The 20,126-nt window shown below is 48.6% G+C and overlaps 4 protein-coding genes across 4 annotated transcripts in view; 2 read left to right on the forward strand and 2 right to left on the reverse strand.

The window, feature by feature from the left end:
* Positions 1–20,126, reverse strand: part of LOC309549119 (uncharacterized protein) — a 2,919,967-nt gene that overhangs the window by 662,982 nt on the left and 2,236,859 nt on the right. The window contains exons 21-22 of the mRNA XM_082249156.1: positions 13,027–13,124; positions 12,710–12,937 (exon numbers count right to left, since the gene is read on the reverse strand). Coding sequence (XP_082105282.1) covers positions 12,710–12,937; positions 13,027–13,124 — 326 coding nt within the window. The remainder of the gene's footprint in view (positions 1–12,709; positions 12,938–13,026; positions 13,125–20,126) is intronic.
* The window catches only part of LOC309549117 (uncharacterized protein), a 4,285,597-nt gene that overhangs the window by 552,321 nt on the left and 3,713,150 nt on the right, over positions 1–20,126 (forward strand).
* The window catches only part of LOC309548645 (uncharacterized protein), a gene marked incomplete at its 3' end in the record, with an annotated part of 257,244 nt that overhangs the window by 85,624 nt on the left and 151,494 nt on the right, over positions 1–20,126 (forward strand). The gene's annotated exons all lie outside the window — the stretch shown is intronic.
* LOC309548643 (uncharacterized protein) lies at positions 4,671–6,499 on the reverse strand (the record flags this gene model as incomplete). Its single annotated transcript, XM_082248612.1, has 3 exons — positions 4,671–6,250; positions 6,296–6,376; positions 6,490–6,499. 3 exons carry the CDS (start codon positions 6,497–6,499, stop codon positions 4,671–4,673), a joined length of 1,671 nt encoding a protein of 556 aa, XP_082104738.1.

The raw sequence follows: 20,126 nt of genomic DNA on the forward strand, positions 1-20,126 counted from the left end.
AGACTCCTCTTCCAGCGTTGCCGCAGGTCCAGCAAGCGATGATAAGGCTGTTTCTGGTGGTGATGGTGACCACAACTTCCTCTTCACACTCATCTACGGCCTGATCCAGCACTCTTCGCAGGGCACGCTCCAGGAAGAAACCATATGGGATGATGTCGCTGATGGTGCCTTCGGTGCGACTGACTAGGTTTGTCACCTCCTCAAAAGGATGCATGAGCCTACAGGCATTGTGCATGAGCGTCCAGTAACGTGGCAAAAAAATACCCAGCTCCGCAGAGGCTGTCCTAGCACCCCGGTCATACAAATACTCGTTGACCGCTTTTTCTTGTTGGAGCAGGCGGTCGAACATCAGGAGTGTTGAATTCCAACGTGTCGTGCTGTCGCAAATCAAGCGCCTCACTGGCACGTTGTTTCGCCGCTGAATATCTGAAAAGTGCGCCATGGCCGTGTAGGAACGCCTGAAATGGCCACACACCTTCCTGGCCTGCTTGAGGATGTCCTGTAAGCCTGGGTACTTCTGCACAAAGCGTTGTACAATCAGATTCAACACATGTGCCATGCACGGCACATGTGTCAACTTGCCCAAATTCAATGCCGCCAACAAATTGCTTCCGTTATCACACACCAATTTGCCGATCTCCAGTTGGTGCGGGGTTAGCCACTGATCCACCTGTGCGTTCAGGGCGGACAGTAGTGCTGGTCCGGTGTGACTCTCTGCTTTCAGGCAAGTCAACCCCAAGACAGCGTGACACTGTCGTATCCGGCATGTGGAATAGCCCCTGGGGAGCTGGGGGGTGCAGTTGGTGTGGAGCAAGACACAACAGCAGAAGAGGACTCAGCTGAGGAGGTTAGCAAAGAGGATGGAGTAGGAGTAGAGGAGGTGGCAGCAGGCCTGCCTGCAAGTCATGACAGTGTCACCAACTCCTCTGCAGAGCCACGCATTCCATGCTTGGCAGCCGCCAGCAGGTTTACCCAATGCGCAGTGTAAGTAATATACCTGCCCTGACTGTGCTTTGCAGACCAGCTATCAGTGGTCAGATGGACCCTTGCCCCAACACTGTGTGCCAGACATGACATTACTTCTTTTTCCACAATAAAGTACAGGTTGGGGATTGCCTTTTGTGAAAAAAAATTTCGGCCGGGTACCTTCCACTGCGGTGTCCCAATAGCGACACATTTTTTGAAGGCCTCAGACTCCACCAGCTTGTATGGTAAAAGCTGATGGGCTAAGAGTTCCGACAAGCCAGCTGTCAGACGCCGGGCAAGGGGGTGACTCTGTGAGATTGGCTTCTTACGCTCAAACATTTCCTTGACAGACACCTGACTGTGGGCAGATGAGCAGGAACTGCTGAAGGTGAGAGGCGGAGTGGCGGCACTGGCGGGTTGTTGATAGAGGGCAAGGAGGACAGCAGTGGTTGACGTGGCTGAAGATGCTGGACCAGGAGGAGGATGGTGGCTTTGAGTTTGTGTGCTGCTTTTACTCATGTGTTGATCCCATAGGCGTTTGTGATGGGAGATCATGTGCCTTCGCAAAGCAGTTGCACCTAGGTGGGTGTTGGACTTCCCACGACTCAGTTTCTTTTGGCACAGGTTGCAAATGGCATCGCTGCTTTCAGAGGCAGACACATAAAAAAAATGCCACACTGCTGAGCTTTGCAATGACGGCATTCTGGTGGTGGCAACAGCTTGCGTTGATTGGCGTGCTGTCTGGCTGACCCCGGGTGCCGATACATGCTGTCTGACTGTGCCACTAGCTCCTTGCGATGACCTCCCCCTGCTTCCAACTCATCTCCTCCTCCTCTCTGTCTCCCCATCTGAACTTTCCCCCTCTTCTTCTGCTCTTCGCGTAGGCACCCAGGTGACATCCACGGACACATCGTCATCATCAGCCGCTTTACTTGACAACTCAGCAAAGGCAGCAGCAGCAGGTACAACATCATCATCATCATCACAATGTACGTCCATGTGTATAATGCTGCCTGACTGAGACATATCCCCGTTATCTACATCCTCTGGCACTAATGGTTGCACATCACTTATTTCTTCCAACTCATGTGTAAATAACTCCTCTGACAGATCAAGTGAAGCGGCTGTGGTGCTAGTGTTGGTGGTGGTGCTGGCGGGCGGGCGAGCGGTAAATTGAGAGGTGCCCGAAGCTGAGCTGGAGGAGGATGGTGCATTAAGGTTCCGAGCGGAAGCTGTAGAAGATTGGGTGTCCTGTGTAAGCCAGTCAACTATGTCCTCAGAATTTTTTGAGTTCAGGGTACGTGGCTTCTGAACACTGGGCATTATTCTAGGGCCAAAGGAAATCACAGCACCACGACCACGACAGCCTCTGCAGGGTGTCCTGCCTCTGCCTGTAATTTTTTGTTAGATTTGTGGTACTATGCGTGCAAGCTGCTGTGCCACCGTATATATATCAGTGGTGGGCACTGCAGTAGGCACAGTACACTCTGTGGACCTGACAGTCACTGTCAGGCCAGGCAACTGCAATTATAAAAAAATATATATATTTTTAATTTGCAAGCTGCTGTGCCACCGTATATATGAGTGGTGGGCACAGTACACTCTGTGGACCTGACAGTCACTGGCAGGCCAGGCAACTGCAATTATAAAAAAATATATATATTTTTAATTTGCAAGCTGCTGTGCCACCGTATATATGAGTGGTGGGCACTGCAGTGGGCACAGTACACTCTGTGGAACTGGCAGGCCAGGCAACTGCAATTATAAAAAAATATATATATATTTAATTTGCAAGCTGCTGTGCCACCGTATATATCAGTGGTGGGCACTGTACACTCTGTGGACCTGACAGTCACTGGCAGGCCAGGCAACTGCAATTATAAAAAATATATATTTTTAATTTGCAAGCTGCTGTGCCACCGTATATATGAGTGGTGGGCACTGCAGTGGGCACAGTACACTCTGTGGACCTGACACTCACTGCAATTATGACAGAGGAAAAAAAAAATATTTTTTAAACTGTAAAACACCCAAAATGAGTGTGGTGTGCACACAGTACAGTCTGTGGTGGGTCTGTGGCCTCTCACACACAGCGGGCAGGCAACTGCACAATAGATATATATATATATATTAAAAAATTACTCAAATACCAGCCCTAAAAAGGGCTTTTTGGGGTGCTGTCAGGATGCTGTCCTTACAGCTGGAGTGGATCGAGAACACTGACTAACAACTGTCCCTAGCTATTAACAGCAGCAGCACTCTCCCTGCTCTCACTAACACACTGCTTCAGAATTATCTAAGATGGATGCTGCCCTTGCTTTTTTATAGGAGGTGGGAGGGAGGGTATGCTGATTGGCTGGAATGTGTCTGCTGACTGTGAGGTACAGGGTCAAAGTTTGCCTCAATGATGAAGTATAGGGGCGGACCGAACATCGCATATGTTCGCCCGCAGAGGCGGACGCAAACAAGCGATGTTCGCCGGGAACTGTCCACCAGCGAACAGTTCGGGACATCTCTAACGGTCAGAGACTGCAGACATGGTACAGGAGACGGCCAGCAGGTAAGTATGATATCTTTCTTTATTTTACAGAAAATAATAATAATACCCTTTAGTATCACTTTAACAAATCATTGGGGAGTCTTTTGGCAGCAACTTAGGCCCCAATGTGATAGGCACACACAGCACACAGACTGGAGGTACAGCAGAGGAAGGGGATGAGCCACTTCTATGCACTCACCCCTCACTTACATTAAACATGGCAGGCTGGTCTCTTACCCCTCCCCCTCATTTCCTAAAGCAGACTCTGTGTCTCATCCCAGGGATGTGATGATGATGTTAGCGCCGAGCGGCACTACACCCACCCATGGGGGAGGTGACAGAGATACAAATCCCGAGGAAGGGCGGAGAGCGTGGGGGGGGGGCGGCACGTTGATGTTCTGGATCACCCGCCTTCTGAGGCAACACCATCCAATGAGAGGGGAACACCGCCGGACGCAGCCAGGCCAACGGTGCATGTTAATCCAGCAATGACACTCCTGTGGGGGGAGGGGGGGTGGAGCCAGGTTGACGTCACGCACAACCGTGATTATTCTGGTTTCTGCATCGTAACCGAATCGGAAAAGGCTGCATGGTGATGCGCCGATCATTTTCAACACCCCCAGTGACAACATGAGTACATTGATCCGATTGTACATTCAGTCCATAGCGGCCTATGAAGAGAATCCTTAGCTCCATCTAGTGGCCATAATCCAGTATTTGTCCCAAAATACCTCAATTTAAAAAAAGCGAAATAACACATTATGGCCACTAGGTGGAGCTGACGATTATAGGAAATCACACTTTTTTAAAAAAAAAAACAGACCTCTAAATGTTTGTGAAATCTTCCCACACAAAATGTACTCAGCCAATGAAAGGTAAGGACTCCATTTTTATTTTTCTCCTGCTATCAATGGCCAACACGGGACAACACTTCATCCATGTCTTTGGTGATCTCTGATCTCCTTATGAAATGTTTCTTACATGATGAAGATCAGCCATGGAGTATATCTGAGGTGTATATCAGGGTGTGCTTCTTCCCCACATGTCCACCAACATTCATATAGAAGACATTTCCCGCACTCAAGGCACTAATAGACATCCAGGGTTGTGTGGGACCCTGATGTACGGGAAAAAAAAAACTTCAGTGAGGAACAATTCCCACAATTCACTCAGGACAGGAATGTGGCTTCTCCCCCGTGTGAGATCTCTGATGTCTGGAAAGATTGGACTTCTGTGAAAAACATTTCCCGCACTCAGGACAAGAATACGGCTTCTCACCAGTGTGCGATCTCTGATGTGAGGAAAGATGGGACTTCAGTGAAAAACATTTACCGCATTTAGGACAGGAATACGGCTTCTCACCAGTGTGGAATCTCTGATGTTTGGAAAGAGCGGACTTCTCTAAAAAACATTTTCCGCACTCAGGACAGGAATACGGCTTCTCACCAGTGTGAGATCTCTGATGTCTGGAAAGAGCGGACTTTCGTGAAAAACATTTCCCACACTCAGGACAGGAATACGGCTTCTCACCAGTGTGCAATCTCTGATGCTTGAAAAGAGTGGACCTCTCTGAAAAACATTTCCCGCACTCAGGACAGCAATACGGCTTCTCCCCAGTGTGCCATCTCTGATGTGTGGAAAGATGGGACTTCCCTGAAAAACATTTCCCGCACTCAGGACAGGAATACGGCTTCTCACCAGTGTGCAATCTCTGATGTGTGGAAAGAGCGGACTTCTCTAAAAAACATTTCCCACACTCAGGACAGGAATACGGCTTCTCACCAGTGTGAGATATCCGATGTGTGGAAAGAGCAGACTTCCGTGAAAAACATTTCCCGCACTCAGGACAGGAATACGGCTTCTCACCAGTGTGCAATCTCTGATGCCTGAAAAGAGTGGACCTCTCTGAAAAACATTTCCCGCACTCAGGACAGGAATACGGCTTCTCACCAGTGTGAGATCTCCAATGTTTGTTAAGATCGGTCTTCGCTGAAAAACATTTCCCGCACTCAGGACAGGAATACGGCTTCTCACCAGTGTGAGATCTCTGATGTGTGGAAAGAGCAGACTTCCGTGAAAAACATTTCCCGCACTCAGGACAGGAATACGGCTTCTCCCCAGTGTGCAATCTCTGATGCGTGGAAAGATATGACTTCTGTGAAAAACATTTCTCGCACTCAGGACAGGAATACGGCTTCTCACCAGTGTGAGATCTCCAATGTTTGTTAAGATCGGTCATCGCTGAAAAACATTTCCCGCACTCAGGACAGGAATACGGCTTCTCACCAGTGTGAGATATCCGATGTGTGGAAAGAGCAGACTTCCGTGAAAAACATTTCCTGCACTCAGGACAAGAATACGGCTTCTCACCAGTGTGCAATCTCTGATGCCTGAAAAGAGTGGACTTCTCTGAAAAACATTTCCCGCACTCAGGACAGGAATACGGCTTCTCACCAGTGTGAGATCTCCAATGTTTGTTAAGATCGGTCTTCGCTGAAAAACATTTCCCGCACTCAGGACAGGAATACGGCTTCTCACCGGTGTGAGATCTCTGATGTGTGGAAAGAACAGACTTCTGTGAAAAACATTTCCCACACTCAGGACAGGAATACGGCTTCTCACCGGTGTGCAATCTCTGATGCGTGGAAAGATATGACTTCTGTGAAAAACATTTCCCGCACTCAGGACAGGAAAGAGGATTCTCTGCAGTGTGCAATCTCTGATGTCTGTAAAGATTGGCCTTCACTGAAAATTTTTTCCCGCACTCAGGACAGGAATACAGCTTCTCACCTGTGTGACACCTTTTATGTACACGAAGATTTGATTTATCACTGAAACATTTCCCATACTCAGTACACGGAAATCTTGTATCTGTTGGAAGGACAGCACGGTCCCTCACAGTCTGAGGTTCTTCAGGATAAGAGGAATACGATGGTCCGGCACTGTCCCTCACAGTCTGAGGTTCCTCAGGATAAGAGGAATACGATGGTCCATCTACACTGTGTGATGCCGGATCGACATTTGAGGTAGCCAGGTTTTCTCCTGGACTATACTGTGTGATGTCCTCATCTTCTACTTTACAGTCTGGAGACAAAGTGAGACAATCCTCTGAGGTTTTCCTCATTTCCCATCCATGTACTAAAATAGAAATACAAAGATTATTACTAGACATGAGCAGATTGGTTCCCCTATACCAGGACTCCGCCCACATCAGGCAGCTTTGTCTCTGAGGATCTTACAATTCCCCCCTCAAGGTATCTAGTAAATGGGTCCTCTGATCTCCTACCAGTTCATTTCTTTATTCATGGATCTTAGTCAGAGAGTGAGGAAACAACGAGAACTGTCTTTTATAGGAGTGACAGTGATGAGGGGATTGTAGGACTAGTGTCCCCTCCCCCTCTATCACTCATTGCCATCTTCCCAACACAAGAAGTCCCGCACTTCCTTATTTAGTCCATGATTTAGTCATGAATAACAGCGGGGCTGAGCCCCACCAGAGGTCAGAAAGTGAGGATGGGGGGAGAACAACCAAGATGAAGACTGGACTGATCCTGAAGACCAACATCATTGGGTTACTGACTCCTCCCTCATTATCACTTTCTGTTTAAGGTTCCAAAGTTGGAGGATGTTATCACATTATTATCAGCATGTAAAAGTCTGTCCTCCAATCAAATCATCAGATATAAAATGTCCAGCTGGTAGGAAATGGGTGTAACAAAAGAGAATCCATATTATGTGTATATATAGCAGTGGGAAGAGGGGAGAGAGCAAAAGTCAGGAGTATGTAATGTACAACATAGAGTATATAGTGCAGGGGTCAGGAGTATGTAATGTACAGCATAGAGTATATAGTGCAGGGGTCAGGAGTATGTAATGTACAACATACAGTATATAGTGCAGGGATCAGGACTCATAATATTGGTGTTCAGTAATCAGTGGTGGCTTACATGTATTTATTTAGTGTTAATGACCCACCTGTGCTGATCTCTGTAGGAGTGTCCTCCTCTATAAATGTCCCCGTTATTCCATCCTCCTCCATAGACTGCTGATCATCCCTCACATACGTCTCTTCTTCTTCTGCTTTAACCTCAAATTCTATATCGATTGGATCTCCATTCTAAATCAAGAAAATTATTATAATCAATAAATATCATCTTCTGTAAAATAATAGAATTTTTGTCTTACTATAAAATCCTTTTCTCTGATGTTCATTGACGGGCACAGCTCCAGAATCTTCTAAACCATTGGGACGTTAGCATTGTTAAACATGAGGGGTGGGAAAAAACACAACAGAAATCAATTCCCAAAATGCTAAACCTAGCCAACCAGATATGGAGCTCAAACAGGAGTACCTGGAGCTCACCTGAAAACAATACACCTTCAAAGAGGACAAGGTCCTCTCAAACAGCGACCTGCAAAACCCTGCTGCCAAAAGAAGCATCAGCAGATGCCAGTACATCCACTTTGTAAAATTTTGTAAAAGTGAGCACAGATGACCAGTGGCCGCCTTGCAAACCTGTATCACTGACACCTCATGGCAGAAGGCCCAGAAGGCACTAAGCGCCCACGTAGAAAGCGCCTTAACAGGGAACAGAGGAACCCGACTGTTGATGGACTGGGCCTGCACCACCGTCTGTCTTGTCCATCTGGAAATGGTCGTGCCAGACTCGACCAGCCCCTTGCAAGGTCTATGCATAAGGACAAATAGTAAGGCTGATTTCCTAAATGACTCGGTTACCGCAAGGTACACCATGAGAGCCCGACCCACATCCAGAGAGTGCAAGGCAATCCACCTAGGATGTTTAGACTTAGGAAACAGGGAAGGCAACACAATGTCTTCATTCAGATGGAAACCAGAAACAACCTTAGGAAGTGAAGACTGACAAGGGCGAAGCACCACTATCTCTGTGAGCCACCAGGTAAGGTGAACAACAAGACAACACCACCAGCTCCGACACCCTGCATGCAGAAATAATAGCCACCAGGTAGGCTACCTTGTGAGACAATATAATCAGGGGAAGCTTGCAAATATTTTTGAAAGGCGGCTACTGGAGAACCGACAGCACCAAATTGAGATCCCACGGAGGCAACAGAGACTGAACTGGGGGAGCCAAGTGGCGAACCCCCTGAACAAAGGTGCAAACCAAAGAATGCATAGCCAAAGAATGGTAAAAGAAGACCGCCAAGGCCAAAAACCTGGCCCTGGATGGTACCCAGGGCCAGGTGGTACTTAACACCTCATTTGAAGAATGCCAAAATCTGGGCCACCGAAAGGGAACAGGGATGACCCCCAAGAGACTCATACCACACAATGTACATTTTCCAGGTGCGATGGTAAATCTTCCTAGAGGTAGATTTTTCAGCCTTTAACAGCGTGGGAATCACCAATTCAGACAACCCCCTATCCTTCAGCACCTGGCTTTCAACAGCCAAGCCATTAAAGCCATCGACTGTAAAGCAGGATGGAAGGTTGGCCCATGGGCCAATAGATCTTCTCTGAAATGAAGTCTCCAAGAGGCTTCGGCGACCGGCCTTACCAGATCAGTGAACCAAGACAGACAAGCCAGTCTGGAGCCACTAGGATGACTTCTGCCTCGATTCTTCGCAAAAGACTGGGCGGAAGTATTAGCGGGGGAAAGGCATATATCATATGATACTGGCCCCAAGAACCCACCAGTAATCTGTGGCGTCAGCCAGAGGATCCCGAAACCTTGACTCAATTCTATGTTCCTTCCTGTTGAGATAAAAGCCCAACAGGTCCACCGCGGAAGTTCCCCACCATTAGAATGCCAGCTACCTACCGGGCACCCCTAAAGGCGATTTGTCCAATGAGCCAGACAAATCTTATCGCCCGAAGTTTCAATATATTGATCGGTAGTCTTGACTCCTCCAGAGTCCAGACCCCTTGAGCACATTAGTGCCCAAAACGCCTCCCCACCAAGACAGGCTGCCAACCGTGGAGACCACCGTCCAGTACAGGGGAAGGAAGAATTTGCCCTGTTGAAGTGCCGGAGAGCAAAGCCACCATATCAGGGACCCTCTTGTATGCCGGCTCAACAGGATCTGATTCTCTAGAGACTGTGGATTCTTGTCCCACTTGGCAAGAAACTCTCTATGCAGAGTTCTCAAGTGGAACTGTGCAAAGAGAACCGTTTCGAATGTAGACACCATCAGGCACAGCACCCGCATGCAAGTCCTGAAAGATGACTGTCTGCTGGACAACAGGAGCCAAATCGCATCCAGCTGATTTCGGAGTTTTTTCCCCTGGAAGAAACAGCCTGGCTGAAGCCGAGTCCAGAGTCAGACCCAGATAGTCCAACTTGGTGGACGGAACCAGAGCAGATTTTTGGAAGCTCAATTTCCAACTGAGCTCCTGCAGAGTCCGTACAGTAATTTCTGGGTTGTCCTTTTATGCAGTCGGAGACTCTGCTCGCAGAAAAGAGTGTCCAGGTACCCAGTACCGCAATCCCCCACTGCCGCTACAATGTCAACACCGGGGCCAACACTTTTGTGACTACCCGAGGATCTGAGGCGAGACCAAGATCCTTTGTCTTGAGATCCTGGGAGACGAAAAGGCTGCATATGAGCCGAGAAAAAAAAAGGGCCCATGTCTGCGATGAGACTCCTTGCTTCTGGCAGCCTGTGAAAGAAGAGTTCTCTTCCCCCCTGTAAGACCCTTAATAATATCATCCAACCATATCCGAAGGACCACTAGCCGTAGGACCACTGCTGTCACGGACAGCCTAGAAACTAAGGGAGCCGCATCCAGAGAGGCATTACAGGCAAACTGCAACCCCTGGACTAACTGGTCCGCCAGCTCCTCAAGGGCAGGGGGAAGCTGTTCCCCCCTCCAGATCCTGGCCCAATAATTGCCCACCCTGTTAAAGTCTGGGACACCAATGCTATTTAGCCCCGAACCGGCCACAGTAAACATGTAGTGGACTAAAGTCTCGGCTCTCCTGTCAAAGGGGTCTATGACTGCAGTAGAAGAGGAATCATCCTCACTAACAGAGCACTCAAGGTACATGGACGCAGACCCAGTAGGGTCGCTACATACTAAGCTCACCCTGAAACATAACAGTCAGGGGAGATTGCCAAATGCGATCCCACAAGGGGACGCAGGCCAAAGGTCCATAAATGGACCACCTATGAGACCTCGCAAAAGATAAGGGGGGTTGCCTTAAGAGTCCACCATAGAGCACATAATAGAACATAGCCCCCCTTAAAGGTGGGCCGCCCGCCGTGACACGGACACGCAGGCAGGGTACCCTGGCTCACACAATAATGGCGGCATGACTGTCACTAAAAATGAAGCATCACCTGGTTTAGGACAGGTGCCAAGCTGACCATATGGCCCAGCAGGCCGCAAGCCGTGGCCTAAATTTTTGTGTGGGCCCTGCTGCAAATATCACGAATCCTTAGTCCGGCAGATGCCCAAGGGGGGAGTTGGGGGCTGAGGTCGCCCCCCAATGGCGGCGCCCAACTCACCCGCATGGCCTAGTAGGCCAGGACACGAGCCTCAGCGGATCCAACCACCCAGGAGGCAGTGGCTTCAGCCGTCCTCACAGGGGTTGCCTCACTTAGTTTCCACTAAAACCCGGTCAGCAGCCTGGTCAGCATCTGCAGCTCGGTCAGCAGCAACTACAGCCAACTCCCTATAGGAGCATGTGGCAAAGCTGCACAACTGCACCTGGGTAAGGGGGGGAGGGGAGTGGTGTGGGGAGCTGAAAGACCCACAGTGACTGTTTAGAGGGGCTGGGGGGAAGGGAACCAGGGGGTCAGACCGTCCTAGAGAGGGGCCCACGTCCACCGCAAAAGACCACCAGGGGAGAGGGGGGAACACTACACTACTTACCACACCATGGAACGGGGTGGGCACCGCTCCGGGCAGACCAGCGCACCATCAGAATGGGGGTGCTGCGGGGCAAGAGGCATGCTGGGACTAAGGCTATGATCAGGTCTATGCATCCTCGTGAGACAATTAACTCGCAGGCCAGCCCCCGTCCAGTGGGGCTATGCCACGGCCGATCTAGCGTGGAGCTGAAGCCTGCGCACGCTCAATGGGCAGACTAGGGAGACCTTAAGGATCTAGAATATCCAGTCCCTCACCCAGTCCAACAGTTGATTGTAATTCTCACAGGAACAGGAAAAATGTTAGGGCCAGAAATCCCAGCAAGGAACTAGGTCCTTAGTCCTGACTAGGCAGAAGAAACTGAATGCCTATAGCAGAGTGTGGGAGTATGCCCCCTGGGACTGCCCCATAGGCTTGGTAAAGCTTTTTCCTGCCTCATGTCCTTATCCTGTATGGGGCAGCATAACCCAATGACTAAGAAGATTCTGGAGCTGTGTTCTTCAATGAGCGAAAGAGAAATCTGCTTTATTCTTGTGACATCACCTTCAAGCATTGAAGAAGGAGCGCGGCTGCCGTAATACTTGCAGCACAAATGCTCAGAAATGCGTCGCATTCCTGTGATGTCTTTTGTCCTTCGTTGCTGAGCCACCAGTGCCTCAAGCCTCGATCTCAGTATATATCCACCATATGGCCGGCTTCCTCATAACAGTGACCAGCAAGGAGAACCCTGCATGGCGCTGCCAGTGAACGGACTTTATGTCCACGGATGACCCTTGGGACAGCCTTACTATTATGAACTGCCTGTTCTTATCTCCAAACATGTGAGTTGCCAATTATATACTATACAATAAATCGGTTTTAAATTCTGCACTTAGAGCCGCCCTCCCTCTTGTTTATACCGGCAGCCTTGCAGGAATATGGCTTCTGTTCCTATATTGATGGCAGCCCTAAGATATTGGCCTATTTAGTGCACTCCACCAAGTATATGGACTTCTTTATGGACATTTACCATGAGATTTGTAGCAACTGCGCCTTACTTTTGTTTTAATCTTTGTTTCCACCAACCTTGTAACAATGAGGGATGGTGTGACCTTCCTGTGTGGAATCCCGGGAATACAGAGGATGGGGACATCTCTCTGGTGGGTTCCTGGTAGAAGGTGGCTTCATCATATTCTTGTGTCCTTCTGTAAACTCCTCCATCACTCCATACTCCTCATCCTCCTCTTTATACTCTTCTTTAACATCAATATTATCATCCCCGAGGTTTCCACTCTGAATATATAATAAAACATTCCTTGTAACAAACATGCTTGTATATAAATTAGAACTACCAATAATTGTTCCTCATCTACCTGATGATGGTGAGGGATGGTGTGACCTTCCTGTGTGGAATCCCGGGAATACAGAGGACGGGGACATCTCTCTGGTGGGTTACTGGAGCTGGATGACTCCACCATGGTGTCCTGGTACAGATCTTTGTGTTCCTTTGGAAACTCTGACTCCTCCATCACGCCATCCTTATCATCCTCCTCTTTTATCTCTTCTTTAACCTCAACTTTAGAATCTCTCAGGTTTCCACTCTGAATATATAATAAAAATGACATCAATGGTAACAATGCAGATAATGTACAGATCCTAATGATACTATCAGTGATTGTTCCTCATCTACCTGATGATGGTGAGGGATGGTGTGACCTTCCTGTGTGGAATCCCGGGAATACAGAGGACGGGGACTTCTCTCTGGTGGGTTCCCATTACTGGATCCATCTGTAGGAAACACACACACTGACTGAATACACTGTTTCTACGTGTTTATCAGATGATGGGGGATCTAGGGGGACCCTCCGTACTGATCTCTCATTTACAATAAAGTCTCCTCTTACCTGGTAATTTGAGGGGCAGCTGATTCTCCATCATGATGTCCTTCCCGGCACCGCTCACCTCTCCTGTCAGCAACTCAATGATCTCTCTGGTGACTTTTAGAATCTTGTTATTTCTCTTTATATCAGGGAGGGAGGTGGAGGCAATGTGATGGTCATATGATCTCCAGACTTCACAGGAGGAAAACTCTAAATATGAACACAAAGACTAAAATTAAATGACATTCCCAGAATCCTCCTCACCTCTCCGGTCAGGTTTGTGTTTTATTAACCGCTTGCCGACCACCGCACGACTATTTAATGCGGCGGTCAGCCCCCTACAGGCAAAACGATGTAGGGCTACGTCGCTCACCTACAAGCCTCTAGGGGGCGAGCGCGTGCTGCCGGAGGCGCGCTCCCGCCCCGCTCGCTCACTGTCATCCCCGCGTGAGTGACCGACGGCTCAGATGTCTGCCGGCCACCCGCGATCTCCCGCTGCAGAGGGAGAAAGGCAGGCGGCTAATGTAAACAAAGCCGTCTGTCATTCTCCCTGATCTAACTGCAGAGATAATACGATCCTGCTATGTAGGATCGTATGTTTCTGTGGTTACATCACAAGCCACGCCCCCCCACAGTTAGAATCACGCCCCTAGGGATACATTTAACCCACTGATCACCAATAAAGTTAACCCTTTCCTGCCAGTGTCATTTTTACAGTAACAGTGCATATGTATAGCACTGATTACTGTAGTAATGTCACTGGTACCCCCAAAAGGTCAAGGGTCCAATCTGTCCGCCGCAATGTCGCAGTCCCGCAAAAAAAAAAAAAAAAAAAAAATCGCAGATCGCACCATTACTAGTAAAAAAAAAAAAATAAATAAAAATGACATACATTTTTCCCGTAGTTAGTAGACGCAATAACTTTTGCGCAAACCAATCAAAATACGCTTATTGCGATTTTTTTTTTACCATACATATGTAGCAGAAAACAAATTGGCCTAAAATGTTAAAAAAATTTTGATTTTTACATTTTTTTGGGGGGAATTTCATATAAAATTGTGAAAAATATTGTCATTTTTTTCAAAATTGTCGCTCTTTTTTTGTTTATAGCGCAAAAAATAAAAATCGCACAGGTGATCAAATACCCCCAAAAGAAAGCTCTGTTAGTGGGAAAAAAAGGACGTCAAGTTCATTTGGGTACAGCGCCGCACGACCGCGCAATTGTCTGTTAAAATCACGCAGTGCCGAATCGCAAAATAGGGCCTGGTCTTTAGCAGCCAAATCCTCCGGGGCTTAAGTGGTTAATAGAGATAAGAGTGATGTCATGTGACCTCCCAGAATCCTCCTCACCTCTCCAGTCAGGTCTGTGTTTTTTTAACCACTTGCCGACCGCCGCCGCACTGGGGCATGCTCCCGCGCGACCCCGGCCCCTCTGATGATCTAATTGGGTTCAGAACCGATCAGTCATCAGGTCCAGGCCAATTATTTTTGGCCTGAACCTGTTGATCGGTCCTGCCCAATCAGATACTGGACTCACCATGCCTCTCAGCAAATAGCTTGGAGTGTCTACTTTGCAAAATGGGGTCATTTGGGGGGGTTTTGTGCTATCTTGAAAACTGTGACAGGTAGTGCGGAGGTGAAATGCACAATTTACGCCATTAGAAAACCTGGTTTTCGGGGTCCCGTACACAGCTATGCTCCCAAAAAGTCTCACACATGTGGTATCCCTGTATTCCTGTAGGGGAAGCAGCAGAATGTATTTTGGGGTGTCATGACATACCCATGGTATGTGTGAGCAATTTATCTATTAGTGACAACTTTGTGTTAAAAAAAAAAATAAAAAAAAAAAATGTAATTTTCCCGAAACTTGTGGCAAAATATAAAATATTCCATGGACTCGCCATGCCTCTCAGCAAATATCTTGGGGTGTCTACTTTCCAAAAAATGTGCCATCTTGAAATTTCAGGGCCTCCGAAACTGTGATGGGTAGTGAGGAGGAAAATCAAAAATTGACACCATTAGAAAACCTGAAGATGGTGATTGGTTTTCGGGGTCCCGTACACAGCTAGGCTCCCAAAAAGTCTCACACATGGGGTATTCCCATACTCAGGAGAAGCAGTAGAATGTATTTTGGGGTGTCATTCCACATATACCCATGGCATGTGTGAGAAAATCTTTTAGTGACAAGTTTGTGTTAAAAAAATAAAAAATAAAATTTAATTTTCCCAAAACTTGTGGCAAAATATAAAATATTCAATGGACTCACCATGCCTCTCAGCAAACAGCTTGGGGTTTCTACTTTACTAAAATGGGGTCATTTGGGGGGGGGGGGGGTTGTGGTATCTTGACATTTCAGGGCCTCCTAAACAGTGATAGGTAGTGAGAAAATGCAATGAAAAATGTACGCCCTTTGAAATTCTGATGGTGGGGATTGGTTTTCGGGGTCCCGTACACAGTTGGCTCCCAAAAAGTCTCATATATGTGGTATCCCTGTACTCAGGAGAAGCAGCAGAATATTATTTGGGGTATAATTACACATATACCCATGGCATGCATGCGCAATATATCATTTCAATGACAACTTTGTGTAAAAAGCAAAACATTTTTTTTTGTCATTTTTCAAACACCTGTGACAAAAAAATTAAATATTCAATGAGCTCAACATGCATCTTAGGACATTCCTTAGGATATCTACTTTCCAAAAAGTGGTAATTTGGGGGGTTTTTTACTGCCCTGACATTTTAGCACTTCATGAAATGAGATAGGCAGTCAGAAATTAAAGCTGCGTAAATTTCAGTATTTACACTTGAGTATTTTGGATATTTTTTAAAAGACAAAGTTGAAAATGTAATTTTTTCTCAAAATTATCGCTCTTTTTTTATTAATATCGCAAAAAATAAAAAGCGCAGAGGTGATCAAATACCTCCAAAAGAAAGCTCTTTTTGTGGGAAAAAAGGTCGTAAATTTTGTTTGGGTACAGCATTGCATGACCGCGCAATTGTCAGTTAAAGTCACGCAGTGCCAAGTTGAAAAAAGGGGCCTGGTCTTTGAGCAGCCAAATCCTCTCGGGCTTAAGTGGTTAATAGAGATGAGTGATGTCATTTGACCTCCCAGAATCCTCCTCACCTCTCCGGTCAGGTCTGTGTTTTATTAATAGAGATAAGAGTGATGTCATGTGACCTCCCAGAATCCTCACCTCTCTGGTCAGGTCTGTGTTTTATTAATAGAGATAAGAGTGATGTCATGTGACCTCCCAGAATCCTCCTCACCTCTCCGGTCAGGTCTGTGTTTTATTAATAGAGATAAGAGTGATGTCATGTGACCTCCCAGAATCCTCCTCACCTGTCCGGTCAGGTCTGTGTTTTATTAATAGAGATAAGAGTGATGTCATGTGACCTCCCAGAATCCTCCTCAGCCCTCGGGTCAGGTCTGTGTTTTATTAATAGAGATAAGAGTGATGTCATGTGACCTCCCAGATTCCTCCTCCCCTCTCTGGTCAGGTCTGTGTATTATTAATAGAGATAAGAGTGATGTCATGTGACCTCCCAGAATCCTCCTCACCCCTCCGGTCAGGTCTGTGTTTTATTCATAGAGATAACAGTGATGTCATGTGACCTCCCAGAATCCTCCTCACCTCTCCGGTCAGGTCTGTGTTTTATTAATAGAGATAAGAGGGATGTCATGTGACCTCCCAGAATCCTCCTCACCTCTCCAGTCAGGTCTGTGTTTTATTAATAGAGATAAGAGGGATGTCATGTGACCTCCCAGAATCCTCCTCACCTCTCCGGTCAGGTATACATTTTGTCAAATCCTTGTTTACCCACAAAGACCCCCCCTGGTCCAAAGGTTCAAAGCTTGTCATAAGCAATTCTGGCGTCCTTTCATATAACACAAGACATAAAGTCCCACCTTGCTAGTAAGGGTCCATCCACATCCTCAGAGCATCAGAATAGAAAAAGAGCCAGTTGGAGGGACATTGGGAGGCGGAGCTGTGAGGTCAGTGTGATGTCATAGGATTCTCTGACTCTGATTGGAGGGACATTGGGAGGAGGAGCTGTGTGAGGGGGGGGGGGGGGCTCTCTTTGAGGTTTCTGGGCATGGAATCGTTTCTCCCGGATGCGTCCCACCTCTCCTAAACTGAAACTTTTTCTGTGGGCTTTGCCAGGACACATCATATTCCTGTGATCTCTGTGTACTCCGGAGACTTTACTGATGACATTTTATGATAAATATCTGAGACTGGGAGCATTATGGAAAAACTAGATTCAAAACCCCCCTCCCCCCCCCCCCACAGCATTGCCCCTTTCACATACTCCCCACAACATTGTCCTCCTCCACACCCCAACCAGCTCTGCCTCCCTCTCATCCCCCCCAGCTCTGCCTCCCTCACATTCCCCCCCAGCTCTGCCTCCCTCACATCCCCCCCCACAGCACTGCCCCCTTCACATCCCCCCGCTCTGCCTGCTTCACATCCCCTCACAGCTCTGACCCCTTCACATCCCCCACACAGCTCTATCCGCTTCACATCCCCCCCCCAGCTCTGCCCCCTTCACTTCCCCCCCAGCTCTGCCCCCTTCACATCCCCCCCCCAGCTCTGCCTCCCTCACATTCCCCCCACAGCACTACCCCCTTCACATTCCCCCAGCTCTGCCCCCTTCACATCCCCCCCAGCTCTGCCTGCTTCACATCCCCCCCAGCTCTGCCCCCATCACATCCCCCCACAGCTCTGACCCCTTCACATCCCCCCCACAGCTCTACCCGCTTCACATCCCCCCAGCTCTGCCCCCTTCACATCCCCCCCAGCTCTGCCTCCTTCACACCCCCCCCAGCTCTGCCTCCTTCACACCCCCCCCCAGCTCTGCCTCCTTCACACCCCCCCCCAGCTCTGCCTCCTTCACATCCCCCCCAGCTCTGCCTCCTTCACATCTCCCCCAGCACTGCCCCCTTTACATCCCCCCACAGCACTGCCCCCTTCACATCCCCCCCCCACAGCACTGCCCCTTTCACATCCCCCACACAGCTCTACCCACTTCACACCCCCCCCAGCTCTGCCTCCTTCACATCTCCCCCAGCTCTGCCTCCTTCACATCTCCGCCAGCTCTGCCTCCTTCACACCTCCCCCAGCACTGCCCCTTTACATCCCTCCCGCAGCACTGCCCCCTTCACATCCCCCCCACAGCTCTGCCCCCTTCACATCCCCCCCACAGCTCTGCCCCCTTCACATCCCCCACACAGCTCTACCTGCTTCACATCTCCCCCAGCTCTACCCCTTCACATCCCCCAGCTCTGCTCCCTTCACACCCCCCCAGCTCTGCCTCCTTCACATCTCCCCCAGCACTGCCACCTTTACATCCCTCCCACAGCACTGCCCCCTTCACATCCCCCCCCACAGCACTGCCCCTTTCACATACTCCCCACATCATTGTCCCCCTTCACATTCCCCCCAACAGCACTGCCCCTTTCACATACTGCCCACAACATTGTCCCTCTTCATATTCCCCCCCCCCACAGCACTGCCCCTTTCACATACTCCCCACATCATTGTCCCTCTTCACATCCCCCCCCCACAGCACTGCCCCCTTTATATGACCCTGCTCCCCATCCTTCACAAGTTCACAGCCATGTCCTTTCCTCCCTGTACTTCATACCTTACACAAAGCAAGGAGAAGGCAGGGGGACAATCCTGGACTGAAGGCACAGCAGCACTGGATGGGGGTGCGGGAGCTGCCAGGTTAGCCTTTCACATTAGCAAGCTGGTGATTGGTTGCTAGGACCGCCTCCTAGCAGCCAATCACCTCCTGGTTAATGTGAAAAGTTCATTCAGGCAGCTGCCTCAGCGCTGGTCCTGCCCCATGTCCAGAATTGTCCCGCCCGTCTTATGAGATCAAGGTTGCCTGATCTCTGCGGTTTCCGACCTTCCGGAAATAGCAGGTAGCGGTGGCCATCTTGGATGAGGCCAAACGCCGCGGAACCCCAATATTGTTCTCGTGGAACCTATTGGGAAACGCTGGTTTAGACTGATGAGGTGGGGAGTCATTGGTGGGAAAGGTGACCCATCTCGAAAAGGAAGAGGATTTTCCGGCCCTGTAAGTGGGGGAAATGTTCTGACCCTGAAGGGGTTAATCTAGGTATCCACACTATATATGTGTGTATCATCATCTGCTGGAGATAAAATATGTCACAGTGACTATGGAGGAAGAGGAGGGACATGATGGGGGGTTACTAGGTGTAAATAGAAAATACGATCTTATTACCTCTTCTGCTGCCTCTTCCAGCAACGTCTCCTCTGTACTTTGTACCTCAGGAACTTCCTGTGTGTAGCCGACATCACTTCCTGTCTTCCATAGAGACTTCCTGTCTGGGTAGAAGTGAGATCACCCCCTTGTGAAGCTCAGAGGAACTGCAGCCCCGAGAAACGTCTCGTAGTGTGAACACTGCCTTGTGCTGTGTGTGTATGTACTGTATATCCTTATAGATGGGTATATCCACTCCCACCAAGGGGGCGGGGTCGCCCAATATGTGAAAAATGTATGGACAATTTATAAAATGTCTGTAATAATACTGTATTCTGTATGCACAGTGTAGCAACCAATAGCGCTGCTCATCTGAGTAGGAGGGGGGGACTACTGATTATTCAAATACCCTGCACCAATGCAGCGGAAGTTGCTCCGCCTCCTTAGCCAATCAGCGCGGCACTGTAACCCGCCCCTTTCCCAGCCCACCTCATTTGACTGAAAACAATTCCTGGTTGGCTCACACAGGACTGTACACAAAGAGCTCCACAGCTGAAGAACATCAGAAACAATGTCCACCACTCACATGGAATGCCGGCTGTGTGTACATCTCCTGTGCTATGTCTGCAGTCTCTGACAGTCTCCTGTAATAAGTCTGCAGTCTCTGACCGTCTCCT

The sequence above is a fragment of the Pelophylax lessonae genome (genome assembly GCF_965119305.1).
Source record: "Pelophylax lessonae genome assembly, chromosome: 3".
Taxonomy (NCBI): Eukaryota; Metazoa; Chordata; class Amphibia; order Anura; family Ranidae; genus Pelophylax; species Pelophylax lessonae.